Raw genomic sequence first — 23,931 nt, 5'->3', positions numbered from 1 at the left:
CGACAAATATGTTTTATTACTTTGTTTAAGACATTTTTTTCTAAACATAAATTATTTTGATCACCAACAGGTTGTTTGAACTTTTAAGAATCGTTTTATAGTGTTTTATGTTTGATCACTAGTTAGCAGGTGCTTGTAACCCTATGAATAGATTTTTTTATCTTAAAACTGTTTGTATCAAAATTTTAACACATAACTGAATAATGCCTCGGAGATGTATGTCAAAGGATCAATTTACATTTCGAAGATACAACTTTAAAGAGTGTTGTTAACCTGCATTCAAGAAAGATTTTAAAATCGATCATTTGAAACTATTCACTTTTTATATTTTATTGCATATTACAAATATAAATTAAGGAGCAACTATTTTGTTTTATGGGACCAAGACAAAAATTTCCATCCTGCCTTTTTATTTTGAAGAAATAGAGCTCATGTCTTTTTTCTTTGTTTATATATATATATTAAAACAAGAAGACACTAATAGATCTTGCCCTTTTATTTTATGAAAATTTTAATCCTGCCTCTTTAAGTCTTGAAAATTTCAATCTGACTGTTTATTTCTTGAATATTTCAATCCTGTCTTTTTACTTTACATATAGTTCCCTAAATTATTCTGGTTTGTGTCCCTACAAATTCCACACACTTGATGAATAGGAAAACTTAAAATGATAGAAGACAATCTATAAATGGCCAATGAGTTGAAGTAACTCAATAGTTAACTAACAAAAGAGGTCCATCGTCGACGTTAACCAACTTAAGGCAAATGTTGCATATTCTTAAAATCACTTTTTTCTTTATCAAAGCGGTTTATACAAAGTGTATACTGGCCACAACCCGTTTTTGAATAATTAGAAAAAAATACTAGTAAATAAAATTTCATATTTATACATATAATGGATTCCAGACCTATAGACACTTTTGTGCTAACTGTAGACTAGTCGATGAGGAATATTCTTTTGTTCCACCCAAGCCCTGCCTCGCGGAAGTGCATACTGAGCATGTTCATCAACTTACCACAAAAGGGTCTATTGTGAAGAACTGATTATAAAAAACAACGTTATTTTGTTCGTTTCTGTGGTCGCTAATTCAATTCTTGTATAATAAGCGCATATAGATTAGTGGAGTTAGCTTCCGGCGTTGATATAATAAAAATGGCCACTTTGATGTACTCAAAACTTAGGCTGCATTCTTTGACGATCAACTAGTATTTTTCATCAATGATATTTCCTATGTGTTTAAATTTTGCATGCATCACAAACCTGAAATAGATGTAAAAGTATAGTTGAAAATAAATAAAAAAATAATTGATAAAATAAAAATATAAATAAATTAATTATGAAATGAAATAAAACGATGTGGAACACAATCTTCGTACTGATGTATGATTAATTGAGAATATTTAATTAAATATATTTTGAAGTTCTTGCAGCATACCGATTTTTTTCTATCTTTTTTTCCTATTCTTACTACAGCATATAGGTATAACAAAGGAGTATAGCATACCTGAACTTATTATTTTTTTTTAATTAAAACAACGCCTATACAAAACGTTTCAAAGACGTACATGTTATTTGATCGGAACTCCCCGGACGTTTAAAAAAACATATTTCCGGTTGTGCTAAAACCAGGCATTCTTGTCCAAATCCAAAACTGTTTTGCCGATAAAATTACAATTCGCTCGACTCCCACAGATAACATGATCCTAAATCCAACTTAGCAAATGTGGTAGATGACATAAAATCGACTTCTTTTTCAGAAGGGAACCTACTTAATGCTTCGCTCACACTGAAGGCTAATGCCTTTCTCTTATTAATAGTTATAGCATGTAATTCATATGAGTAATAGGCACAATGAATAAAAGACTTTTCACTTTCAGTATGTTTCTACAGCCTTCGATGGTGGCAAACGAGTATTTCAACCACTACTATCCCATAATGCAACAGTACAGAAATTTATCTGAAATTTCAAACAAAATGTACAATGGACAACAGATACAAAGGCCTGCGTCGTACTTTTTCACACAGGAAGACCTCGATTTCGTTTTGTTTGGGTATTCACCAAACGGAAATCCAGCGCATGCTCTGAGTGGATTGAAAATTGGAGAAATAAGTCATGGTATAAATAGTTTTCTATACTTCCTTTACTTTCAGGCAGATTCCTAAGGTATAAAATATTTCCTGCTCATACCAAATAATTACATAATGATATTGCTATCATTAGTTGCCTACAATACCAGATGTTCAGAGTTCAGAAAAAGAATCAACAATAAGCTCGTTTACCAGTAGATTTTTATAACTCTGTAAAAAGTGTGAAGTTTTCATAAACAAATATCAAGAGAAATGTTTTGACAGTTATACAGTCGTAAAAAAAAACAATTTGAAATTGGACAACACCACTCATGATTTCATATATTTATATTATTTATGTGTATATTTCATTTGTGTTACCGTATAAACAGGGGGGTCGAAAGCAATAAACTAAAGCACTAATATATGCATAAAAAGGTCTTCCGATTCTGAGCCCTTCAAAAGTGTCAATATTGTCGTTTTCCGGGATGTACACAATCTGGTTTTTAACTCTCAAGTTTTGCAAGAAAAGTCAAAATCTGAAATGTTTTGCTTTTCTCAAATTGACTATCTTTCTAACCACGGTTTTCCTTAATATTCCATTTAGGAATCGACAGACTTTTATCACAGTCATCTTCAACTTGCCCATCGAGGTCGATTCCATTGTCTTCATGGAAAATGTCCAGATCTGAACCACCTCCACATGATCTTCCGGAAGGTGAGTTTGTTTTACAATTAAACCCAATTGATTTTTAAAAAGCAGAGATCAAATAGCTATCCATTTGTTTTTGGTTTTATTCCACCTCAAGCTCCGCCTCTCCTAAATATATAATTAATTACGCATGCTTACCGACTACCCCGCAGTTAAGATAAGGGGTCCATAATACTTTTTTAAAGATCGGACTTGATCCCAGCGCAATTTTTTCAAAGATGGAAAAGATAATTTCCTCTTTAAACTAAGCAGAAACAAGTCATATTGTAAACCCAAGCATTGTGTTATATAAGGCGTACGGCTTAGTCAATGAAATCAGATTCCACCTAATGAATCTGATACAAAGATTTGTTACAAAGAAATCAAGAAAACAAACGGCGTCCTTAAGAGAGCTTTCGAATTTTAATCCGGAAAGTTTACAATCTTAATACGAAACTAATGATGGAATTTTAAATACCAATTAAGTTTCAAAACCATCTTTATATCGTCATAGGTTCATTAGTTCCTGAAAAACAGTCATTAAACTGTATTAGAAACAAGTGTTTTGAAATTCGTGAAACTTGGATTCGCGTCTAGTTGTGTTTTTAAAGTATTGATGACGTTCCCCTAAGTAATATTAGAAAAATTCTGTCTGTAAAAAAACATAAACTGCTCTGTTTTAACAAATTAGTTTGGATAGTTGTTGGTACATTTTATGGGTGTGTCGGAAGTGTTCTACCGGCTTAACCAGTAACAAGTAAAAACTGACAATAAATGATTCCTATATTTCTATATTTTGAAAATAAGAAATATCTAGAGTAAAAGCCAGGTTCGTTTAAGAATGAAATTTATTTATTCGTTTATTATTTTGGTTTTCATTATTAAAGCTGATATACGTTTGAGAGAGGGAAAGAGGTAGAGAATGAAAGAGATGTGTGTCTATTAGTAACCGAATACTTAGAATGTACATGCCTGTAGTTGGAACTTTTTAAGGGAGTTCGGAGGGGTTATATAAGCGAAAATATTTAGACTGTAATAGTGCTTAACCAATTTAAAGCTCGTTTTAAACAATTTTAACGCCTTTTTTGCTTCCAAAAAGAGGGGGCGTAACAACCCAACGAACCCCCAGCCTACCAGTATGATATAAAGCATTTGAATACAACGGGCTACATAATTCAAATAATAGCACACAATGAGTTCATGATTTACAAACAAGCACTAACACAAGCTATATGTGTAAAGCGAAAGGTTCAAGCCTCACAAGAGTCGTTGTATCACCAATATTTAAATATAATCTTATTAGCATGTCGTTTGTACGTATTGTATGTATTTGTTCTGCACGGTCTGATTAAAATGAATACTCAATTTCTTTCAGGCTTGTGCATTTGCCCCAACACGTTCGCTGGCATCGTACACTATGGGGTTTTCTGTCGACAAACCGTTATAAAGAAGGGAACAAAGTATGGACCTTTTAAGGGAAAGGTTGTTAACACCAGTGAAATTAAGTCGTTTGATGACAACAGTTATATGTGGGAGGTAAGTGGACAGCCATCAGATTCCGGATGCAGATACATAGGGTCGGCCCCGTCACACTTCCCCTTAAAATTTGATTTTGTTTTGTAATTCATTGTGATTGTCCTAACTCTTCACCAAAAACTTCACTCGCTTCGCTTGGTCTGTAATTGAATTTACGCCCCCTAATGTGAACTCCTGGATCTACCCCTTGGTTTTGTAATGGGGCTTGACATTTTTTGTTGAATCAGTAATTTAATTGCCGGATTTTACATTCATGCCAAGAAATACCCCCAAATTTTTGGGTCTGCCCCCTACAGGCGCTAATTATCTTTGGTAACGTTATAGTACAGATGTGGTCATTAATGTATCTATTATCTCAGCAGGGTCTAAAGTTGGATTGTGAAGCGGTGTGTCTTGGTATGGTATAGACTTTAGATATTCGCACATAAGAAACGTTTTCTTCATTTTATATTTACTTTTTTTTCTTTTTTTCGTGGGGGGGGGGGGTAATTTTAAACGACGGTCTCAGATTGTTCTATATTTACAACCGCTATGATTAAATCAAATAATGAAAAATAATGATAATTAAGAAATGTTATCTGGCTATATTACAGTTGTGAATATTCAAATATACATATACAACGAAACCTGTCTAAACTGAATCTCTTTCGGACTTTATGGTTGTTCAATTTAGAAAGGAATTCAGTTTACTCAGGTTAAAATACATTAAAGTTGACACAAAGGGACTTCAAAAAGTATTTGGTTAAAACAGGTTTTCGGATTATTCAGGGTTCGGTTTAGATAGGTTTCACTGCACATAAAAATAGCCAATTACAAGACCTTTCCAACGACCTTATTTAAATTTACACAAAAGCCACGGTTTAACATGGCCGTCGTCGGACGATGAAAATTATTCATAAAAATACCCTTAAAAATCGTAAAAAATGGGAAAAGATCGTAAAGACTTGATTTTATTTCTTAAAGAAAACCTACAAGTAGGAAATAGAACAAGCGCTGGGCAGACCTCTTGGGCCCTAGGTATGCATAGCAAAATCGTCTCAAGTGACCATCACCCTTATTTATTGACATACTGATCCATCGTACTTTACGGGCATTCATACTATATATAGAAGGGTATTCCGAGGTACGCAAGTCAAGGTTTTATTTATCTATTTTTCTATTTATCACCAATAACAAATTGCAAATGTTGTTTGCAGTTTTTATGTTATTATTATGTTCCCAAAACGAAATGGGAAAACATATTATTTTTTGTCGTTTTAGTCTTATTATTATTACAAGTATTCAGTCTCTCGAACATTTCTCCATGCCAAGAAATATCCTCCAAAATTTGGTCTGCCCCTACTGGTACTAATTATCTTTGGTAACGTGATAGTACAGATGTGGTCATTAATGTATCTATTATCTCAGCAGGGTCTTAAGTTGGATTTTGAAGCGGTTTGTCTTGGCATGAGTACACTGCAAAAATATATTTACTTTAATTTTATCTTTCTCTCTGCATAATGTTGTTTCGGTAGAAAGAAAGAAATCGTGACTGGAATATCTATTTGAAAAAAAACTGATGTTCGAATTTATTATTTGATATGCTAAATGAATTACCAGATTTTAGAATATCAAATTATCCTTTTTGTATAATTTAAGCATTGTCTCCAAATTGCGGTACACTTAAAAAATTGATTTCTGACTAAAGTTAACACTCTACACTATAAATGTTATTTATAACACGTAAGGGTGACCTTAAGAAAAAAGTGGGCTTTCGTTAGATTGTCTCATCTTTGTTTGTTTATTTTTTTTTTGCGTTTTGATATACAGTAATAGTTTAATAAAAAAAATATCTATATTTTATAACAGATTTTCCAAAATGGACAACTCAGTCATTTTGTTGACGGGCGTGGAAGTACCGGAAGTTGGATGTCCTACGTTAACTGCGCACGTCACATCGGCGAGCAGAACATTGTCGTGTTACAAGATGGGGATAGCATTTATTACGAAAGTTCAAAGTAAGTACTTTTTGAAGAAATTATTTTTACCCATTTTATTGTAATTTTAGAGAAATACAGAAACGAGACGTAAATCTACAACGTCATGAACTGCAAACATATTACTAATTATGACATGAGTTATTCTTGGAAAATCATTTCACAGAATTAAAAGTATAAATTTTATTGAGACCACCTCTTTTCACCCGGTTAGAAAAACCATTTCATATTTTCAGGGAAAATCATATTTACACTGTATAGACATTCTATACAAAGCGGACAAAGAAAGTCTTTTCATCATTTCACTGCAGCACAGCGCATGTCTTGCCTGAGAAGCAAAGAACTGCTCAACCTTCCAGGACACCAGAATTCACCCCGGTATTTTGGTGGGGTTCATAGTACTCGTTTCTGGCTGTGTATAATTATTTTTGGGCTTGCCCTTGTGTCAGTGTGTTCTCCTCTCTTTGTTGACCCTCCTGTTTTTCGCTTCTCACATCATTTAATTTTTTTCCAGAGATATTACTGTCGGAACAGAACTATTGGTTTGGTATGGTGATTCTTATTCGCAATTCATGGGAATACCCCTTACCTTATATGGCGGGAAAGATGAAAAAATCAATAAAACGGGAGAACAAGAAAGTAAGTACACAACACCTTATAAAATCGGCCATATTTATATTTGGTCAGTTAGAGTAATTCCTTTTTAAACTGAACCCATTTTGCACTGATGGATTCGTTCGTACAGACGGATGTTCGGTTAGCACAGGTTCCAAACATATTTAATATGATAAGAAGAGACTTCAGAAGATGTCTGTTTACCCAGATTTCCGGTTTCAGAGATCAGGTTTAGACAGGTTTAACAGTATTAAACATTGAAAATTCATGTTCTCAATTAACCACACACATATATACATAGTGAACTAATATGTACTTGTCAATCAAACAGTCTTCACACAAGGATTTCATTGGAAGAACCGTACGTTTTGGTTTAAATGGATTGCAAACGCGTAGAAATGAAGATAAAAAAGATTCAAGACAATGCCAGCGGCTATATTTTCTGCAGGCCTCCAATTTATTCATGTTTAAGTTTAGACAATGGATCATTTGATCATTATTATGTGTGAATTTACTGAAAGTTTTGAGTATTTAATTATATCACATGCTCCCGATGATTTCCCATTAAGAATAGATAAAGGGTTTCATCACAGGTCTAATCATCAACTATTACAGGTCAAGTCTGTTTCTTTTAAAGGATTCTAGTTAAATCCAATTCAAATAAAATGGCGAAGTAGCTCCTCCGATTTGCAATACCTTATGTGGCCACAATGTAATCTGGTCTTATGACCCTTTAAGCCCTCTCTCTTTCTCTTCAATCCCTAAAGTTAATCTATTCAAATCTTATCTTTTGTTTGTCCCTAATTGCTCCTAATTTGATGAAAATTGCTTACTACTGATCTAAATAAATGGAAAAATCGTGAATTGTTACGATTTGTAATAAAATGCCAGTAAAGTTATTGGTATCTTAAGGCGATTGAGCATCCATTTGCTTTTATTGCTCCCATGTGGTTTCTGTGCAGTGTCGGAAGTAAAGGCTAAAATCCGGATTACAGATCTAACTAGTGTACAAAGAAATAATGAGATGGTAAAAAATTTTGTTATATGCTAATATCATGCAATGTATAATACACAAAGCTAGAATTTAAGTAGCTGAAACATTCAAATAAAGGTCAAATATCCCAGGAAAATCTCTAAATCAGGTCAATTAAAAAGAATGTACACATTCTGGCATTTAGTGACTCAAGCCACTTGTCTGTTTTCCCAGACAAGTAGATTTCAATTCGGACTATTGGCAGTATTTTTTATTGCCGCCCATCGTATTTATGGAGGGCAGATAGTATTAAATAGGCAATTTACTATTGTAGACAGGCATCTGCAGTCTTGTCTATTGCGTAAATAAAATTTCGAAATGTCTATTTTTCTTACTAGTAAATCAGTTTTGGGACTAGTGAGAAATTTAGTCTATTAGTCCTGTTAACTAGTGGAATAAAACATGTTTTTAGTGCAGATTGTTTCGGCTTGTCCTCGCGTTACCAAATGAATTGGTGAGAATGGGCTCCAAGCTTCCATTAAATGTAGGAATTGGTTGTTTATAGTTATGGTTGCAATTCTTGCATGTGTAAATAAGATGATAAAAAATATGATGCTACATTGTACTAAATTTGCTTAATAGAAAATTCTGATAACTATGCATCCTATTTTTGTACCCGGAATTAAGTAACAAACTAAATACGTTTCATTCTTCGAAATTGAATGATTTCAACAATATAAATTCCGGATAAAATTAAATAGGAACGAAACTAACAGTCTATTCAAGATTCACTTTTGAAGCGCTTGTTTTTTTTTTCTCTATCATCGTTTCATTTCCTTATTTCCTTTGGTGTTTCTAGAAATGCTTTTGTTTCTTTCTGCGTATGATTTTAGTTACTTTGTGTTCTTTGTTGTGTATGTCTGTTTTCCATGTCTGGTCTTTGTCCCTGGATTACATTCTTTTGATTACCGCTATACCTTGGTTCCCTTGATTACCGCTATAACCTTGGTTCCCTTGGTTACTCTTCAAAGTCTGGTCTTTGTCCCAGGATTACATTCTTTAGATTACCGCTATACCTTGATTCCCTTGATTACCGCAATAACATTGGTTCCCTTGGTTTTTCTTTAATTACCGCTATAACCTTGGTTCCCTTGATTACTCTTATTTTTTCTTGTAGGTAAAGAAGGGTATAATTGTGAGAGATGTGGGAAGGTGTTTGCATATCAGTATTATAGAGATAAACATCTGAAATATACCAAATGTGTCGATCAGGGAGACAGAAAATACCCATGTACTCTCTGTTCAAGGTATGTACCAGAATAATTAATTGTTTTGGAAGAAGGGGTAGTATCTACCAGGGGAGTGCGTTAATTTTAAAAAATCAAAATATTCCCAACAGATCTTAGTAGAATTGTAAATTGTGAAATTTTATTACATGTAAAAGTAAACATCTAATGCATCTGTGTAGAAGACTGAATTTTTACATGCTTATTACATTTGATTTTTTTTACTCCGTAAATCGTTCCTATGGCTTAAATAAATGTTGACTTTAAAAATAACACTAAAGAATGAGGCTTTCAATAATAAAAGGATGCACGTCATTTCTGTAACAATTATTTTTTTCTTCAGATCGTTTGAAAAGAGAGACAGACTACGAATTCATATTTTACATGTCCACGAAAAACACCGGCCACACAAATGTACAGTGTGTGGTAAAAGCTTTAGTCAAAGTTCTAGTCTAAATAAGCATATGAGGGTAAGCATTAAAGTTGGACATACAAAAATTCGGCTACCAAGAAGAAAAAAATAGGAGAGGTGGGTAGGGAACTTATTTTATTTTTCATAAACATTTCACCGTGACTTGATGGGGAAACGATCTCAAAGTTAGAAAATAATTAAATACTTATCCATATAAAATTCAGATACTGGCAATGACAAAGGTGATTTTTTTACGGTGCAGAAAAATCCACATGAAAAAGAAGCTTGTTGGGACTTTTACGAAACTATAATAATAGTCATTTCTGCATAAGATCTGTATTATGAAGAAAACAATACATTCAATTGTCATGTAAATCAACCAAATGACACAGGAACGGTAACTTTTGCCAAGTGCCAATTTCATACAGAATATTTTGAACTTTTGTCTGGCGCAAAAGCGCAACAACCAAATGACAAATTAAAACAGGTCAGTGGTCTTAAATGTTTCTGAATTCGAATAAAATGTTTCTGAAATGCATGAATCGTCTCCTGTTTGATTTTATATATTTTTCATCATGAATTCGTGGGTCGTTATGGTGTATCCATCTACACCATGAAAACTGATTTATTCAACGGGTATTACTTTTCCTTTCCTCGTTTGTCTACCCCGGACTTGATTTTTTATGAGCAACTCGGCGAATGTTTCTAGTAAAGCAGAGGACTCTTACCCTACCGGTGCACCTGGTTCATGGTCCCAGTTTTTAGTGGAGTCCGAGTTGCTCATTTGCTTTTTTTACTTTGTATGTATGATTTTAGTTACGTTATGTTCTTTGTTGTGAATGTCTGTTTTCCATGTCTGGTCTTTGTCCCTGGATTGCATTCTTTTGATTACCGCTATAACCTTGGTTCCTTTGATTACTCTTTATAAAGACGGCTTCTTAAAGTACAATGTCATTTGTAGGTACATAGTGGAGAGCGTCCGTACAAGTGCGTATATTGCAGCAAATCGTTTACTGCTTCTAGTATACTGCGTACTCATATCCGTCAGCATTCCGGGGAAAGGCCGTTTAAGGTAAGAATTGTAAAGCCCATTTTTTCAAAAGGAAAACAACAGAAAAACAAAGTGTAGAAAGAAATTCAAAAGCCACCAAAAATCGACAGCAAAACACGTGTTTTTCATTTCTATGTTCACAAGAAGTATAATTTTATAATTATTCCTTAAATAAATTTTAGTTCATATGTAAGAGTTTGTAAGTACCCCTAGATTACAGCTTATATTATACTATGCGTTACCAATATATTTTTATATGCAAATATATTTGTTTCTAAAATTACAGTGCAAGTTTTGTGGCAAAGCATTTGCATCCCATGCAGCACATGACAGTCATGTGAGGCGCACACACACACGAGATAAAAACAGTAAATGTGGAATATGTGGGCTTGAATTTAATAATGAGACTGAACAAAAACTTCATAGTAAAACACATGGTAAGATAGTAACACTTTTAGTAAAACAGAAATGTGGTTGGAAATACCAATAAGACTTCATATTTCCGACTTTGACATTGCAATTGTAACTCCTCAGCCCTTCTTGCTGCACAAAAGAATCTGTCCAGAATTTGACCGATCCAATTTTGATATGCTAGTTTTACTGGTTGAAATTTTTATCATTACTGTTTTCCTAGGTCCTCGCTTCGCGCCAAAATTATTGACGGAGTTATTGTTCTTACTTTGTAGTGATTTCTAACCATTTTTTAGCGCCACCTTGCGGATAGACCTACTTTGAGTCGCATATGACTACAATATCGGCACATTTGTAAAGAAGAATTTTTCCTTTCTTCATCCGAGGTTATTTCTAAGTGCAATGGAAATGGCCGAGTGATTCCGATTGTTTGACTTCGTTGTCTTGACATTTTGAGCAATCAGGGAATTAACTCCCCAACCCGACAGACCGGTTAACTATCAAATTGGAGCAACGGACAGAAGTTTAAATTACATTAAAATCAAATTCAAATGATTGGAGCCGTAGTAAGTACTAGCAAACTTTTGAGTAACTTACTTCATACCATTTAGCTACTTTCCGAAGTGAAAATAGTTAAAGTTTCAAAGAAAAAAAATGTATTTTAATTTTACTTTTCTTTTTTCCTACTGAGACTGCCAACCGAGCTTTACCAACCAGGCTATCGTGTATTCGTGGGTTACGTCCCTTTTGAAAAACTTATTAAAATGGTTTGCTCTCCGTACTTGACTGAAAAAATGATTTACGAGGGATTGAATGGATCACTTGGGGCATGTAAATAACTTGAAGATTCTTGTACCCCTTCTATTGAGCTAATAATAAATACTCTAAGCTTAAATGTAGCTTCCTCTCACAAATTTGAAAATATCTTTATAAATTGCAAGAAAACAAAGCTGTTGTTTATGCTTAAAAAAGTGGCTTTTTCGTTTGTTATCGAATTTACACGATAAATATAATTGGAATTGAATGTTTGGAAATGAAACTTCAAAAATACACGTAAAACGTCACCACATTTGTAATAGTGACAACAATTTTTAAAAAAATAAAAAAATTTGTACAGATATATTATTTTTGAAACATATACAGTGAGGCCTACGAAAACCCTGAATAAACCGAACACGTGTGTAAAACAGACATTATTTAAAGTCCCTTCGTATATATCATTACATTTAAATGTATTTTAACTTAGGGAAACCGAATACCTGTCTAAACCGAACAAACTCTCAAACGGTGTTCGGTTCAGAATGTTTCACTGTATTTTTAAGAATAATATCTGAACAATTACCACTATGTGTACGGTTTAAAAAGGGTAACAACAAAATTACTGAACACTAATCGGGTTAATAATCAAGTCAAGTCCAAAATAAATCGGGCAAAATAGATATTACACCACTGGAGCAGCTGGTAACGCTATGGCCCTGACATGGTACAAACATTTCAAACGAGTTAAATCATTACTCATTGTTTAGAAGAAACTGAGTATTTTTCAACCAAGAACTGATATCTAAAAAGAATTTGTAAAATACAAAATGATAGATAGGCAGATTATAAACATTGATTATCTTAATATTGATTTAAAAGATTTTAACTTAACTTTAAATAAAGTATTTTTATTTTTTTCTTCTATTTCAGAGACTCCATTAAATGGTTGGAAAACACAAGAACACCAACAAAGCTTGATTGGTCTAGTTTAACTAACTATTGTACCCTGAATATTGTTGTTGGACCTTATTTTATATGTTCGGTTATCAATATTTAGTTATGCCAATGTTTTGTTCTTCGTTGCTTAGAGGTCTTAACCCTCAAAAATTCTGAAGCGGCAGATATCCCTCTCAACTGCAAAATTTTCTCAAAATGGGAGATTTGCACAGTTTCTGTTTAAGCATCATGTTTTGACGAAATGTAAGTAGCACCTCAGACAAGAATCATGCAAAATGTGATACATGGTTGGAAATACTACATATTTTTTTATTTTTGATATTTTGTATAAAATGATTAAGTGAACAGAAAATATCATGTGGATTTTCATAAAAACCCTTGTTTCTATGAGATTTAAATTATATAGAATGTATTTTTGGTATATTATTCAAAATTAAGGAAGACACTGTAATTGACATATAATTGTTGGGGTAGTCGGTGAGCACGCGTAGAGCATGCAATGCGTAGAGCATGCTCAATATACACTTCCGCGTGAAAAATTCTTATGTTCTACCCAAGCCCTACCTCGCGGAAGTGTACATTGAGCATGCTCATCAGCTTACGACAAAAATATCTAACGCTTGATTGTTCTGATAGTGGTTCTATACACAGGCCACATGCGTGAACTTCACGTAAAATTTATATGAATAAAATATAGAATTAATATGATTTTCATATGAAATTCACTTTACTTGGTTCGAATGAGAAAATTTAACGTACGAATTTCATATGAACACTGTCAGAAAATATGTATACTTAATTCAGATTAAAATCACGTGATTCTCGGAATATCGTGTGAACATCATCATGAGAAAATATTTTGTCTGTGCACGTGTAAATAAATGTTTACAGTTTTGATGATAATATGCCCCCTTCCGAATTTCGGTAGGAGACAATTTTTTTACCCTGTCTGTCGCATTTTTGTAATTTTCTTGGTAACTATAACACCCAATTTCTTGAAACTTTGTAGGGAGTTGAGACCTGATATGTAGTTGTGCATATTACGAATAATTTAGGATCCATTGAATTTTGTTGGCGGTATAATCATTCGAACGATGTAGGCATAAGTAAACTTCAACTACATATAACTTTCTTTTTAAAAAACCGGTGTTTGAGTTGCGTTAGCGAAATATATCGAAAATTTTTCAGTAAACGAATTAACAGACACTAGAAATTCCTAAAGCATATTGTTAAGCCAACGACAGGTAATTTTAATGTAGATTTGGTTGGTTTATACGATTGCAATATCTATGTTCATATTATAGCTGGTATTGCTTAAAAATAGCTGTTATTATATATTGAACATTTCTGATAAACACTGAAAATCTAACATGGGTTGTATCAACATCTACATGCAATTATTAAGCGAGCGAAGCTTGCTCTTAAATGTATTGAAATATTCGTCTATTTTTTTTTCATATTGACCACTTGAGAAACGTTCGTCAAGGCGAAACGCTACATCTATATAAACATACTCAATATACCAATCAGAAAAAAACGTTTCGAAGACGCACATGTTATTTGGTGTCACTAACCACTTCTTACGTTCCTATTACTTTAAGTAGCTGTCTTTGTAAGAATCATGCAAAATCTGAAAAATGTGATACACCCCCCAAAAAAGGCTACATGTTTTTATTTTTTTGTAGTTAAGTTGTTTTATGGGTCTATACTATGAAATGTGTAATTATTCATTCAAATCTGCCTGCTCTTGGGAGATAATCAACATTGAAAATCCAATAGATTCTATTGTATTTGAGAGTCATTTACAGAGTTATCTCCCTTAATTTTGAAATCTATAGTGCATTCTAAATAATTTTTATCTCCTAAGAACATGGGTTATATGAAAAACTGAATGTTAATTTCTGTGTACTATGGCAATTCAAACAAAATATCAAAAATACAAATATGTAGGCTTTTTACCCATGAATGACATTTTGCATGATTCTTAGCTGGAGTGCTACTTAAACAAGTATTTTTCAAAGTTTCACTGTGAATTCCCATGACAAAGGGGAAATGACATCTTTAATTTGCATACCATCGTAAATAGATCATGCTACTTCGGGCAAAATTGCTGTATATGGAGCCCAAAATAATTCAATGGACCTCATCTACACTTCGATCCATATCTATACATATTATGGGTAGGGCGACCAACCGGTCGATATATTGCCATACAACACTCAGCATCTCAAACTATTTACAAACTATGAAAGGACAGATGGTAGTACATTTTTTCTTATGCAGTGCGGGCACTACGGAATAAGGTCTTCCAGGAATGCATTAAGACCGGACGATGGTCACGTTGGTTTGAGTATACTGACGTTCTTCTGAACTAAGAAAGTAATGACGCGGGAAAATGCCTGACACAACATACCCCACCGATACTCCACATAACAAGCTAAAATTTTATCGTTTTTCACTAATGAAACAAAGTCTTGACAAAAATAAAACAGGTTACAAGAGGATACATCTAATGTTAGGCGAAGAAAAGACTTATTTTGTGAAGTACTAATATTTCCTCTCAATACTCTGATGTTTTTAAATAATTTAATTTCAGAAGTTACATGCTTTCTGAATTTGGATACAAAATTTTGTCCTCCATCTCATAGACCAAATTTTGTATATGACTGGGAAGTCAGCAACTTTTTCCAACGGTTTACTCGTTGATTTTTATACTAAAATTAAATTATAATGAATGACTTTTATATTTTTTTCGGCCTATTTGAAATAACCTCAATTGGTTCACCACGTGACTGTGGTTATTTCTTCAAAGACCGAAAAATATAACAGTCATTCCTTACAAGTAAAAAGTTTGAATTTTTTTATCGACAACAGTTTTGTTGAGTTTGTAGGATAAATGAGTGTTCAAACAGAACGTTGGAATATCTCTGAGAACAAATTGCGCAATTCACTCTTCGTCGATCTGTTTCTATTCGTTTGTAGCAATAGTTTGTACTAGGGCTACTACACGACCAGCTGATATGACAATAAATATTAAGTAGAGTTCCTGGAAAAAAATTGAAATACCATATAAAAGTTTTAGATAGATGAGGTAGAACGGTGACTAAATTTCAATTTAAAATTATGAGTTCTGGGTATGAAATGTAAATGCGTAACCAGAAACTGCAAAGAAAAATTGTTTAAAAAAACAGCTGAAGAAAAAATTGGAAATCTACAACTACTCGTTCACGGAATTCATATCTGGAAACGCAATTAAATTTTAAACGTTTAAATTATAGAGGAAACAGTTTATTTTCTCCATACCCAATCATTTACACTTATAACCATCTTTTCAAATGTTAAACGTTAGTTTAAAGATAATCATATTTGTTCCCTTAAACAGCTAAGATTTATGGCTTTTTCACATTCGTTGTGCTAGAAACTCATTACAGGCTAAACAGTCTTTCATATTAGATACTTAAAAGAAATGAAGAAGAGTTAATACAGGATTCGACATTTATGTGTTAGCTCAGATTTCTAAATTAGACAACTTATTTCAAACAGACCATTTATAACAGAACTTCGCGCACTAAATCGTCAATAGTGTCGTCATATTGTCACAAAAGGCAGAGTCATTTATGCGTTTTGCGTTTCGTTGAACCGTTAATAATCGGTCGGGGAGTATTTGGTGTTGACTTGAAAAATCTGAGCCAGTTTAGGCTCCTTAGTTAGGTGTCAACGAGAGCAAATAATCTTCTTTAAGGTGACAAAGTCATTCTAAATGTCTGAAATTTTTGTCCCAAAGGAGAAATAAAAGATTCTGTTATTACTTTAGACATTTTCTTCTTTATTATTGTCTTTATCATTTGACTTTTTTCTTTACGTTTATGGAATAGATCATGCAACCATATAGGAATTAATAGCATGGATAAAGGAAGATGTTTTGATCCTCTTCCACGGTAGAAGTAAAAGAAAGATGCACTCCGCAAATTTTTAATTGCGATATGCGAGTACAAATATTATCCATCTACCAAGAAATAAAAAAGATATGAAGAGGATTTCAAATAAATAAGATCCATTTAGTAGGATCAATGGTGGTGTAGTAGTTAACAGTCTGGGTTCCCTTGTTTGACACCATTATTGCTTTTTAAACGGAGTGGTGTGATCGAATTTCCGACTTTGATTGCCATGAAAGAAAACGATACTTGAGTTTAAAATTTTGCGCAAACGTCATTGAACTAAAATGAAGCTAAAGAAAGTAAACAAAATAAAACACAAACGCCTTCGAATACTAACACGCAATAAAAACAAAACAAAACAAAACAAAACAAAAACAAACAAACAAACAAAAGCCACAGTAACAAGTAAGCTCCCGACCTAACGAAACTCCAACAATAGTGTAATTTGACAGTCAGTCTAGACAGGCATTAGTCGAAATACGCGACTAACACTATACAGGCACATGGGACATGGATGATTCTTCTCGGTGACTAATATTTTTGTTTGATTATTTTGTTCGTTTAAAATTGTAAGTTACGCAGTAGTTTTATTGAAATTTTCACAAAAATAATCGGTCGAGAAGAACAGTTCATATACACGTACTAACTGAATACATATGGGGTCGACATTGTAAGAACCGTAAGGGAAGTAATAATGATCATTACCACCATCATTATTTCATAAACTAGATATGGTTTAATTTATTGTAAAAGAGACTATTTCTCAGACGCAGATCCAAGGACGGAGTACCGGGCATACGCCCCCACCCTAAAATTAGGAACATTTATTTTTCTTGAGTGAAATATTGATTTTTCACACCCGTGGTTCGGGTTTCCATTCTATTTACGCCTTCGAATTTAAAAACCCAAATTCGCCCCTGGTTCACAAAAGTATTCCATTAAATCTGATTTAATGAACCAACCAGTCATAACGTCGCGTGTATATATACATAGTGTCATCATACCTGTTAATCCTCGAAACAGTTTCATTTAGAAGAATTTCCCTCATTGACAGTGTCCCACGTAAAAGTTAACAACAGAAAAAAAAACTCCCACAATTTTTTTTTAATGATGGGGGATCGAGTTAACGAGTTAACAAGCATGATTGATACAGTCAAAGAGTTAATCAATCAATAATATATACGACTGGAAATTCTGCCGGTGTAAGGCTGATGTCTTTGCCTGGCCCCATGATAATTTGCATTTCCTCACCTCGAAATCAGTCGTCCCTTCCTTCTCTTGCCTTGAGGATTCCATTCCAGATGTGATGCTGTTCGGTTCCACACTTTAGATATGCCACTGCCGATAACTTTATGACATTTTGTGGAAATAAAGCTTTATGGAGACACTTATACAAGCAAATACAACGATTTTTTCCTGTAAAAAGTTTTTTTTTCAAATCCTTATATTATGGAGATTAATGAAAATTACTGATACTTTCTTATATTTTGTCATAAAAATCTGTAGCTATGGTAACACAATGGAAAAAATATAAGTTTTAATGGCAAATTTTGGGTGCTTTCTCAAAATTAACTGTCAAAAGACAGGTTTCTAAAATATCAGACACTTTAAAACTGCAAGGAAAAGTAAGCAGTTGTAAGAAAAAACCCAAAACATATGTGTACATTTTTCTGCTAATTTGTTCATTCTTAAAGATCGTGCGAAATTTTGCAATTCTGAAAAAAACAGCCAGCTGGTACAGAGGGGAGAACCCACTGAGGGAAGGACCTGAATAACCTGAAAGGTTAAGACGTTACGCACGCTATTGCGGCTGTGTCGAAAAAACACACCTACCTAACTATAAATGACTATTGAAAACAATTAAAACTGTGCTTATATGAAAGCTGTATACTGTTGGAATCGGGATAAATTATAATTTCTGAATATTTGTCGCACATGGTACTTCTGATTCTTTATTATCAATTAAAACTTTCCGAAAAACCGTAAAAACGTCAAAATTGCGTATGTCAGATGTAACACACTGTAGGTCCAAAAAAGATAAAATAGTGAATTGCGCTATTGCAGAGGGTACGAAATTCGCCAAATTTTGCGTGGAGGAATAATTTCATATGTTCTTTTTGAGATAATTATCTTAATTGCGTTAATTTTAGGCAAAAAATATTCAGTGCAAAAATTAAAGTGTTGGTAAATGGTCAGATTTCTAAAAGCGTTCAGTAATCAAATTCTGTTATTAATTGTAAGAACTTATTTACACAATATTCTTTTCCGATTAATTTTTCCTAAAAATGTATATACTGGCTTTCAGAAATTCTACGTCGGCATTTGATAAAATTTTCAATACAGACAAAAAAGTTACGTCTTTTTGAAAATGTATAGCAAAATGTCAAATGCCAATATTTTCCGGGTTCGTTGAGAAAATTCCATGCCCCAACGCAATTCTACAATCAGCTGAGAATTTCTTCTATGAAATAATGATACTTTATAATTGTACATACACTTAGGAATACACACATTTCATTTTTTATGGTTTTAACCATTTAAAACAGATAAAATTCGAACAAAACAAATGACTAGCGATTTGTCGAACTTTCACTTTTTGAACGTTTGGAACTTTTCCGTCGATCTGGAAATTGTGAAATAAAACGGAAATAATTTCCGCTTTAGATGGCAAGAACAAGACACTTATACTCGTCTCCGCAATTACAAGTATAGAACATGCAACTGAAGAGACGAAAAATTCGAAATCAAAGCGATATAAAAAGACTAAAAGTGTCTGTATTTTGTGTTATTAACAAACGAAACAATAAACCAAAAAAGAATAGAATAAATTCTTATAGTTTATAGGAATTCGATCGGAGTGGAATGACTGAAACGCAAAATAGAGTTCACAGAACTTTAAAAAGGTATAGAAAAGCAGAATGCTAATAGATAAAATGAATACAGAAAAGTCATAAACATTTTTTTTATTTTGGAAAACGCAAATGAGCAAATGAAATGAAAATCAATGACTGACTATCTGATGGGTGTTGATGAAAGCTCTTCCAATCGAAATACTAAGTTGTGAAAGGTCCAAATTCTGCTATTGGTACATGTTACATAAAATCACACATGTATATCAAAATGCACATTTTAACTTATCGCAGGAGAAAGTTGCTATGTTCCTTCTCTAGACAGACAGGGTGTGCATGTATGTGGCGGTTGCATTCCACGCTGCGGTGCACATGCAAGTGCAAATTTAATTTACCGGTAGTACTGATAATCAAATTAATTAATCTTTTCGATTTTGTAAGAAATTTTCAAGCTGCATGATGTTCTTGCTTCTACAGATAAGTTTTAATTTTACAAAAGCATGTCTGGCCTTTCCAAGTCTCGTCCTGATGTCCTCGTTTTTAAACAATACTGCTTCGATACTACTTTTGACATCTTTGTCGGGTTTATTGTTACAGATGATGGTAGAGTTGTTCTGGAGGATAATTCTTAGGGACTTGGCTTTATTAGTGTTGATAATCAATTCAGTTGCTTTGGCTGTATCCTGCAAGGCTGATGTTTTCTTTTGCATATGTTGGAAATTGCAAGCTCGCATCATCCGCGAAGTTTATATCTTCTAACTTGGTACTGAGTGACCATTGAATACCTCTAGGTGGGGTCATTGAGGTTTTCATGATCCAGTTGATAACATTGAGAAGATTAGGACTTAATTAAATAAATTTTTGTTACCGTAAATGTGTGGTCCTTCTCTGTTCTTGACATATTCACTTGCAATATGGCGGGAGCCGCTTGCGGAGCAGGACATGTTTAACCTTAATTCCGGAGCAATGTAAATGTCAATCCCGTTTTTTTTTGCGGGAAATCATATTGGTAGTGATTTGTGGGACGTCTTGGTTTCCTTTTCTTCAGTTTTTATATGTTACCTTTCTTATTCTTATTCATGCCAAGACATCCGCTTCGGCAAAAGTGAAGGGAACCTGCTGAAAAAATTAGACATTAATGAAATAATATTAACTCTTACCTGTACTATCCTGTTACTAAGGCTTTTTTTGCGTGTGTAGATCGTTTCTGTTTTGTATGTTAATGTTTTGGCCATGTTGTATCTGAATCACACCACTGCTGACGCTTCGTTATTTCTGCCGATATCAAGTACAGTACGGAAAATGTGTTAGTTGTTAGAAGCAGAAATTGTTCATCCTTATGGTGCATATTATTTCACACTAGTACTGATCATCATTATTAGTGGATTTAAGTGTTCTTTTAGTTCTTTTAAAGTACGAATTGTTCATTGTTTGTTGTTAATTTAATTGTTGTTCATGGCTGTATATTTATCTTCGTTTTTCTCATCTTCGTTCCTTAAATTTCAAGCATTTGCTCACCATTAAAAGGTGCTTGATTTCCCTTAAAATTGATTGATTATGGGGGTTTAACGCCCGAGCAGCAATATTTCAGTTATATTCAGGCGATGAACTTAAAATTGATGCTAAAATGAACATAAAATGATGATGAAATGAAAGATGGGGTGGTACACAAGGATGATGGGGTCGACAAAATTTCACCAAAAAACGTTTTGGACTTTGAGCACACTGTTCCTAAAAAAAGCCGGACATTTCAGCCCATATAAATTTTCGAGGGATAGCTAGACCATGACAGTAGGGGAATACATAAGGACAATTTGTATATCATAACAAATTTGACCATTTTGAATGTTCATAATAATAACAATACTGACAACAATTATTGGGTGTTTGAATTTATATATTTCTTCGGCGGTGGCATTTAAGGTTTCACCTTCCTCAAGTTATTCTACATATATAATTTGTATTATTCAGACTAATGAAATATAACCCGGTCTTCAATATAAGAAACTATTATTCTTGTTGAAAATCACTTTGTTATAATCTGGAAAATAAACGTATACGACTTTTATAGACAAAGGGGTATAATGTTTAGAATTTTTTCCGCGAAACATTTGACCTTCACCTTCGACACTTCCGCTGTTCGGATACCTCTTTTCACACAGGCGCATTGGATATTTTCATTCAAGTGCGCATGCGTATTATTAATGGCCGACATTTGCGCCAAGAAGACTATTTCTAGCTTATGATTTTGTATTAAGTCAATTTACGATCAAGTTTTAGGTTTTGCATTCTCGCCAAGGGGCTCAAAAGAAAGCTACAATCATAAACTTTATTTTGATAAATCGCATAATCCAAACTATGCCAGAAGTATTAAATTCAGACCAGTTTTTCGCTTGGTAACCGATGCTTCATTTGACCAGTAATGAGCGACATAATGGATTCGTTTGTTTGTTTCTGATATTTGTTAAGATACATTTCTAAACATTTTTGTATCTAAGCGAAATCAATCATGGCAACTGTAGAATACGATCTGGACACTTCTGGCGGATTGATGGAGGTTTGTTGAACCGATTTATTTCGGCTTAGTTATTACCTGTTCTCATTATTTTTCAAAAACCATCATGGCTGCCCACATGCAAAATGGCTGCAGTGTACATTAATGTGTTCACTGAAATCTGTTTTAAATATTATATCCAATTCATATTTTTTGTGTAAACAACTGTAAAATTGTTGTTTGTTTCCAAGGAAGATTTTTTTTTGTCATGTAACATTAAACATACGATTGGGCCACAGGTACAAAGAACATTTTTGAACATGTACTTAATGACAAAGATATTAAGAAGAACATTTTTGTAAGCTAAATAAAAGTGTTCACTGTATTCAGAGTAATCCTTAGGCCATTGTGCAATTTAATGATGAACATTATTATTGAAATTTTTCAAGTATAAACGAGTAAACTTTGACATACATGAATATATTAATGAGTTAATTTCTGTAACATTCTGGGAAAAAAGTCTTGGGGCATTAAAAACCACTATTTATTAAAATAGCAGCTCTTGCAAATGTGTACTAAAAATATTGCCAAAAAATATAACTGATAAAATAATGACTTGCTTGTTTGGTGGTATTTTATTTTTGGTCTACATGTATTGGTTTGTTTTCTCTCTCATCTTTCGAACTTTTTTTCTCACACCATTGCATCATAAAAAAAACTTAGCAGTTCTGAAATTTTTTTAGTGAACTGTACATTTTGGGTGTTCATTTATATGTAGACATGAACCATACTCAACTAACTGGAAGCACATGAAGGAGCCTTTCAGAAATATTTGTATTGAGTCTCTAAAAGAAGTCATTGTAAAGATGTTTAGGTATACAATATACATGTACACTCCTTGAAACGTTTAGGTTTCCTGCACGCACGATACCCAAATCACCAAATGTTAAACAAACACTTCTATCGTGTGTTTAAGCGCACAATAAACGAATACTCCTATTGTATGTTTAAATGCATGATAGATGACCGACAAAAAGTAATAAAGTTGACTTATAATTAAGATTTTAATTTTAATAAAATAAAACTAATGAAATTATATAATTAATAATAGCCAAAAGTATTAAAATAACAGTTCAATCAAGGAAATAATCTAAGTACAAAAAATAAATGAACGCTTCTATCGTGCGTTTGAACAAATACTTGTATCGTGCTTTTAAACGAACGCAAAATGATGTGTAAATGCATGATCAACGATGAACAAAAGTTAAAATGGGAAACGTGAACGTCTCAAGGAGTGTATGTAATGGGTGTAAATAAAAAAAAATAGACATAGAGAGTTGTTTTAAATACATGTATCATGCATATACATTTGTTCAAAACAGCTCTTTATGTCTTTTTTTTTTACCTGCAACATTCTTTTGGGGAGCATATTGTTTTACCCCTGTCCATCTGTAATTTAGTTCCTCCTGTTGAGGGTATATAGTTATTCCGCTTAATTCCTCTTACAGTATTTAAGATACGAAGATGATGCTTTCTATTATGATTAAATATGGATTGAAGATGTAGAACTCTCGCTTCTGGGTGATGCAGGCGAAATCGTCGCCCTAGGGTCGCTCACTTCATCCTCAGACTACACCAAAAGTGATGTGAAATCTCCTTCATCTGTAGGCATCAATGAAAGTTCGAAATTGTTAAACAAAAACTTATTATTAAAATAAAGATATACGTAGGTTGTATTTGAAATCTTTTTTAAATTAGAAATGTCTCAGAGTTAGCTTGAAGCATTTTTAGCCATTGAAAACGACTGGCTGAGGTTGCCGTCTTGTGCTCCTTTGGACAATGTATTGTAACTTATACATTTAATTCTTACTGACGATGTTCCCAGTCCTTATTAAGGCCGCCTACTTTACAGTTCTT

The 23,931-nt window shown here is 33.3% G+C and overlaps 2 protein-coding genes across 2 annotated transcripts in view; both read left to right on the top strand.

Annotated features, from left to right (window-relative positions):
- Positions 1 to 1,877: 1,877 nt before the first annotated feature.
- LOC148606683 (PR domain zinc finger protein 14-like) lies at positions 1,878 to 14,251 on the top strand. The gene is made up of 10 exons (XM_088544836.1): positions 1,878 to 2,124; positions 2,674 to 2,784; positions 4,133 to 4,293; positions 6,142 to 6,290; positions 6,784 to 6,908; positions 9,035 to 9,164; positions 9,487 to 9,613; positions 10,517 to 10,627; positions 10,893 to 11,043; positions 12,707 to 14,251. The coding sequence occupies exons 1-10, from the start codon at positions 1,878 to 1,880 to the stop codon at positions 12,766 to 12,768; spliced, it is 1,374 nt and encodes a 457-aa protein (XP_088400962.1). The 3' UTR covers positions 12,769 to 14,251.
- Positions 14,252 to 21,684: 7,433 nt separating this feature from the next.
- LOC148606682 (PHD finger protein 12-like) overlaps positions 21,685 to 23,931 on the top strand; it is a 36,221-nt gene continuing 33,974 nt past the window's right edge. Inside the window, exon 1 of the mRNA XM_088544825.1 lies at positions 21,685 to 22,077. Within this exon, the coding sequence (XP_088400951.1) occupies positions 22,030 to 22,077 (48 nt within the window). The 5' untranslated portion in view covers positions 21,685 to 22,029. The remainder of the gene's footprint in view (positions 22,078 to 23,931) is intronic.

The sequence above is a fragment of the Perna viridis genome, chromosome 9, assembly GCF_037379345.1.
Source record: "Perna viridis isolate PV_CMFRI_1.1 ecotype Kerala chromosome 9, ASM3737934v1, whole genome shotgun sequence".
Taxonomy (NCBI): Eukaryota; Metazoa; Mollusca; class Bivalvia; order Mytilida; family Mytilidae; genus Perna; species Perna viridis.
This window is presented reverse-complemented; position numbering and strand designations above follow the sequence as displayed.

What these genes read in the sequence shown, in the direction of transcription:
- LOC148606683 (XM_088544836.1), top strand. Translation starts at nt 1,878, where the DNA reads ATGTTTCTACAGCCTTCGATGGTGGCAAACGAGTATTTCAACCACTAC. An exon ending in TCCACATGATCTTCCGGAAG is followed by an intron (nt 2,785 to 4,132) that starts GTGAGTTTGTTT and finishes AATTTCTTTCAG; the next exon opens with GCTTGTGCATTTGCCCCAAC. An exon ending in CCATGTACTCTCTGTTCAAG is followed by an intron (nt 9,165 to 9,486) that starts GTATGTACCAGA and finishes TTTTTTCTTCAG; the next exon opens with ATCGTTTGAAAAGAGAGACA.